General features: G+C 44.5%; 1 protein-coding gene across 1 annotated transcript; it reads left to right on the top strand.

Moving 5' to 3' along the window:
• The first annotated feature begins 1115 nt into the window (after positions 1-1115).
• On the top strand, positions 1116-3599 carry LOC147642149 (L-type lectin-domain containing receptor kinase IX.1-like). Its single transcript, XM_086803308.1, has one exon. The coding sequence runs from the start codon at positions 1270-1272 to the stop codon at positions 3475-3477; it is 2208 nt and encodes a 735-aa protein (XP_086659434.1). The 5' UTR covers positions 1116-1269; the 3' UTR covers positions 3478-3599.
• The last annotated feature ends 2411 nt before the right edge of the window (positions 3600-6010 follow it).

Here is a 6010-nt window from a genome sequence, read left to right as displayed (position 1 = left end):
GAGAGATAGTTAGAGAGAGGTAAAGAGAGTAGGTTACAGGGAAAGAGTGAGTGATAGCGAGAGAAAGAGAGAGAGTTGGCCAGTTCGAGTGAAATAGAGAGAGTAAGAGAGATTGAGAGAGTTAGGGGGAGAGAGAGAATTAGAGAGAGAAACTTAGAAATAGAGATTGAGTTTTAAAGAGAGATAGACAACTAGAGAGAGAGAGGGAGAGAGAGAGAGAGAGAGAGAGAGAGAGAGAGAGAGAGAGAGTGTGTGTGTGTTAGGGAGAGCAAGAGAGAGAGTGGGTCAGATCGAAAGAAATAGAGACAATTGGAGAGAGTATTGAGATTGAGAGAGTTAGAGAGAGAGTGTGTGTGTGAGAGAGTTGGCGAGTTTAAGAGATATAGAGAGAGTAAGAGAGCTTAAGAGAGTTAAAGAGAGAGAGAGAGAGAGAGAGAGAGAGAGATTACGTGTGTTATAGAGAGTTGGCCAGTTTAAGAGAGAGAGAGAGAGAGAGAGAGAGAGAGAGAGAGAGTAGGTGAGAAAAAGATAAGAAGAGAGTTCAAAAGAGAGAGTTAGACAAAGGTAAAGAAAGTGCATTAGAGAGAGAGAGAGAGAGAGAGATTGAGAGAGAGAGAGACAAAGAGAGTTCTAGATAGAGAGTTGGAGAACTAGAGAGAGAGAGAGAGAGAGAGAGAGAGGACCGAATTAGGAGAGAGAGAACTTTTTTTTCTAGAAGATATTTTGTTTGATTAACGAGACTTTTTTAAAGGAAAAGAAGAGGGGAGAAGGAAGAGGGAGAGAGGAGAGACAGAGAAAGCAGAATTAGTATAAACAAAATGTTTTTTGTTTTTGTTTTTGTTTTAAAGGGGAAAAATATAAAAGAGCGGGAGACAAAGACGGGTCTGGGCCACTCGTTATAATAAAGCACATGATTGTGACATGTGAGATCAGTCAAATATAAATTATAAAATATATCTAAACAAAACCATCCAAAGACAAGAAAATATAGGGTATAGGCTATATTTAAATAAAATCATACAATCATACGAACATAGCCCTGGGCCGGACAAAACCTTCACTAGTGACCCACCGTGACTCACGGTAATCCCGTGACAGGAAAAGGTCAAGCCTTGACGTCTCTGAGCTCCTTCCCCCCAGTGCCCCCTTCCTCAATGTTGGTTGCATCTAGCTAGTTTGTTGGCATCCATCACGCAGAGAATTGCAGAGTGATCCAGAGGCCGTCGCGTTAGAAGTGCTCAGAGAACTGCAGAGTGATACAGTGAGGCAATGAAGAGAGCAAGGTGCTCGCATGCTGTCCCGATGTTCAATCAAGCAAGCCAGCTGCTTGTTGCATTCTCAATCATAATATTGTGGAACGGCGCAGTCAGGGGTCTCCAATTCGAGCATGCAACATTCGACAGCTCAGATGACATTGCCAATATTACCTTTGTAAAGCAAGGCGCTTGGTACAAAGGTCAGGACGCATTTTACAGCGTGCCCGCCATCTGGCTTAATCCAGATCCAAGAGTAGCCGATACCAGAGCATACAGCAACATAGGCAAAATTGTGTACAAAGATCGCATCCAGTTCATCGACAACAGTGTGCCCAACAGGACCGCGTCTTTCAACACGTCCTTCAGCTTCCGAATCATCACAACAGGCGCCTATGGAAAGTCTGGCAGTGGTATGGCCTTCTTCATTTCTTATTATGATCAAGCGCCGGAGCACAGTGATGGGAGAGCCTTTGGCCTCGTTTCTAATCAAACACTCTCTCCAACAAAAGGGTTATCTCAATTTTTCGCTGTGGAATTTGATACCTTTCTATCCCTTGAGTATAAAGATCCGAGCTCCAGCCACATCGGAATCGATATCAATTCTTTGATGTCCTCTAACTTCACCGATACTGCAAGGCCCGGAACCTCTTCCTACCCAGAGCTCTACCTCTACAACAACTACACCTTCACGGCATGGATAGAGTACAACGCTTCCAGCAGCCTCATTCAAGTTTGGATGACCAACTCCACCTCTCCTACTCGTCCTCTCCAGCCTTGCCTGCAGCTGTATTATGATCTCTCGAGTGTTTTTCAACAGTCTATGTATGTTGGGTTCTCAGGCACAAACATGGCGGGCGAAAACGCCATGGAAGGGATTGCTCTTTATTCATGGAATTTTAGTAGTGACGACCTTACACCACTGCTTACCGCAAATTGCAAATCCTGTCAAAAGATCAGTTCCAAGCTACTTCTAGCTCTCGCTCTAGCTATAGCAGTCTTCTTCGCGGTGGGTGTATGTGGTGTATTGGTGTGCATTAAAAGGAGGAGGATCAAGCACAAAGCAAGATCTCGTCCAAGCAATGACAATAGAACTATACAGCTTGCCTCAAGCATCATGCCGCGCTACAGCTACAGAGAGCTAAGCAAGGCTGCTCATAGTTTTGGTGATAAGGGCAAGGTGGGTGAAGGTGGGTTCAGTAGTGTGTACAGGGGTACCCTATCAGATGGATCGACGGTTGCTGTGAAGAAGCTAAAGGAGGGTTTGAGAAGGGAGGCCGAGTTCACTTCGGAGATCAGAATCATCAGCAACATTCGCCACCGTAACTTGCTACAGTTGCGAGGATGGTGCTACGAGAAAGGAGAAGCATTGCTAGTGTACAACTACATGAGTAATGGTAGCCTGGACAGCTTTCTCTTTGGCAAGAAGAAAGGCACTCTGCAGAGTGAGACAAGGTTCAGAATACTTGTAGGGGTGGCTGCTGCTTTGGAGTACTTGCATGGTGGTTTAGGGGAGTGTGTGCTGCACAGAGATGTGAAGGCGGCTAATGTGCTGTTGACAGAGGATTTTGAGCCAGTGTTAGGTGATTTTGGTCTTGCCCGCCTCATCAGCCACAACCAGTTGGTCACCATGACGGCCGCAGGGACACCCGGTTATGTTGCCCCGGAGGTAGTGTACACGGGCAGGGTCACCGATAAAGCTGATGTGTACAGCTTCGGCGCACTTGCCCTGGAGGTAGCCTGCGGGCGCCCAGCCATAGACGGTTCTCTGCAACCTCAAGAAATGCGGCTGGTGAACTGGGTGTGGCTGCTCCAGCAAAGCAACAAGCTCATGGAGGCCCTTGACCCAAGCATCCAAAGTTACATACCAGCCCTTGAAGAGCACCAATGGAGGTGTGTTTTGCACGTTGCTCTGATGTGCTGCCACCCTTCACCCGAGTCTCGACCCACCATGAGACAGGTTACCCAAGCTCTTCAAGATAGCATGCTTATGCCTCTACCCACAACCAGGCCAGTCTACCCTACGAGCCCAAATTGGTCTATGTTATACTCTTCAAATTCAAACATCGTATCTACATCTGGGTCCTTCAATTCTCGGTCTTCCAAAACCCTTGGATGTAGTTCTGGCTCTGCACTTCCCTCAGAGGTATGTGGCTCCTCTACACGTACTCCAACAACCCTTGGCTGCCCGGGTGCCTCTGTGCCTCCCGTGTTAAAACATTAACTAGGAACTCGTGGCAATGGCCACGATGTAGATGATGTAAATTTTTCCTTCCAAAAAGCTTCAACCTGTAAATTTGTTTGTAAAAGTGATTCGTGGACCTTGGATTATGGGAGCATGTGTAACACACGACCATATAATTATTTATATTCCTCTTTCAATTGAAACATCATTGTCTTGGGGCACACATTCAAAATAAAATGGCTAGGGGAAAGGCTTCTAGTGTTTACTTTTGCAACCTGTGAAAGTTGTACGCGCCACTGGTGCTGGTATGTTTCGTTCCTATGTTAGCTGTTTTTGCTATTTTTTTGGTCAGTCAGTATTAGGTAGCCTTTGGACATCTTTTGGGCCTTATAAGGATTCCTAATTTTTGGGATTAAGGCTAAAGAGGAGACAAGGGTAATAAAGAGGCTTACTTTGAGCCTATAGTTTGCTCTTTCTAGCATGTAGTTTTAGGGGTTTAAAGTAGTCATTTTCTCTCTCTTGTAGCAAGAACTTTACACATCACCAAGCTCGTAACTAAGGGGGAGGGGGACAAAATAGTGATTTTGTTTTTCATTTTGCTAGGTTTTCGGCTTCGAAACTTATCCCTGACCCTTACATATATCAAAAATTCAATTTTCAATCTCCATTCCCCTCCAAAACCTCCTCTATCCCCTTAAATGTGACATCTTTTTCTCTCATTTATTGCCTCTACTTCCCCTACCAAATCACCCTCATTAAATGCCTCCAAATTATCCTATCACTTTCCACATCATCATTCTCCCAACTAGGTGGGGGCCAAAAATAGTGATTTTTTTCATCTTTTTTAAATTCTCATGCTTTAAAACGTAACCTAAACCCATATACATGTATAAAATTTATTTTTTAAACTCAATTTCCACCTAAAACCATCTCTACCCTACCTTTTTTCTTCCAAATCAGCCTCCTCTCTCTCTCTCTCTCTCTCTCTCTCTCTCTCTCTCTCTCTTTCTCCTCTGTGAGCTAATGGCCTACATACACACAATCCCTCTCTCTACTATCAAATCCCTCCCTCCCTCCCTCCCTCTCTCTCTCTCTTTCTCTCTCTATTGTGAGCTTATGGCTTGCATACTCACTTTTCGTCTCTCCCTCTCTAGTATGCTTTCATGTCCTTGTCACTCTCTCTACTATTCTTTCATGGCTTAACATCAACATAGAGCTGTTAATCAAACATTACTTAACATATTAATTCTTTTCTTCACTTGGAGCTCATCCGGTTGTGTTACTTGTGACCTAAGTAGAATCATGGCCTTGCATGAAATCACTAATGTGAATGTGCCATCGCAAGACGCAAGGTGGATTTGCATGTTCGAGTGTTAGAAGGGTATACATCTTTGGGCAAGGGTCATCTCACAGAACAAGAGAAGATTGCACGAAGACAAGCTGGTCACACAAATGTGGATCTATGGGTTGATGAAAATCTATACCCAGCACACCCTTCTACGCGATACCCACCAACTTTCAAAGACTTTCCGTCATTTATTCAGTATGTGGGAGATGGTAACAATGGGATGCTCGGGTATTGCAAGAGATTATCAACAAGTGATGTTGGCAGAGTATTCTACTTGTCCTCACAATTACATGCTCTTCAAGTGATGTTGGGGCAGAGTATTCTACTTGTCCTCACAATTACATGCTCTTCAAGGTACGTTAGGTGGTTTGCACTAAGCCCTACTTGAGTCTCACACCAATGTTAAGGAGCTCAAGGATGCAAATTGAGAGGGTTCAGTAGTTTGCATTGAAAAGCTAAGGCGGCGGACCATCGACCACATGAAGAACACCCTTGTTGGAGCAAGCTGTAGGCTCCTCTAGCTGGTGGGAGGTCTAACACCACAAAATTCATTTCAAATACTAATCCCTTAAAAGTTATCGGAACTTGCTGCCTGACTAGTCCTAAGGGCATCACTTCTTGTTGCCTCGCCATTTAGATGGCAAAGGAAGCTGGCTCAGTAATTCGGAGACCCAAGACTTGCCTAATAGATTTAGGCATAATGTTAACACTAGAACCGCCATCCACAATGGCCCCTGCAATTTGAGTTCCTTCAATGGAGACGGTCACCCTCGAGCTTCGGTGATCGACCACTCCTAGGATAGTGAGGCATACCCTTGCTTGCTTCCTAGGCCATCACCCACTACTACTAGATGTGGCTGGTGCATGCAAAGAGCATGCCTCCGAAATAAAGATCGACGCTATGGCTGCTTAAGGATGTATGGTCGGTGCAAGAGAAAAATGCACAAGAGTTACAAATTTCAGATGACACGTACAACAGCTTCTTTGCTTAACATAGTTCATCGTCTTCATTTCCTTCTTTAGGCTCAGACATGTGCAATAGAGAGTCTGCATTCTTTTTAAGTTTGCTATGAGCAGAGAGTTTTTACAATTCGTTCAGTTCGCTCAGCTACTCTCTCAACCTCAAAAGTGCAACACTCAGTTGTTTTCTACAGTTCATTTTACAACATACAAGCCCATCAAACAAAGCTGGGATCATGATATTCTCAAGCTAAGAAGTTGCAG

This window comes from Cibotium barometz, chromosome 1 (genome assembly GCF_041138505.1).
Source record: "Cibotium barometz isolate CiBa-2024 chromosome 1, ASM4113850v1, whole genome shotgun sequence".
NCBI classification, from domain to species: domain Eukaryota; kingdom Viridiplantae; phylum Streptophyta; class Polypodiopsida; order Cyatheales; family Cibotiaceae; genus Cibotium; species Cibotium barometz.
The sequence above is the reverse complement of the archived record's forward strand: the minus strand, read 5'-3'. Positions and strand labels throughout refer to the sequence as shown.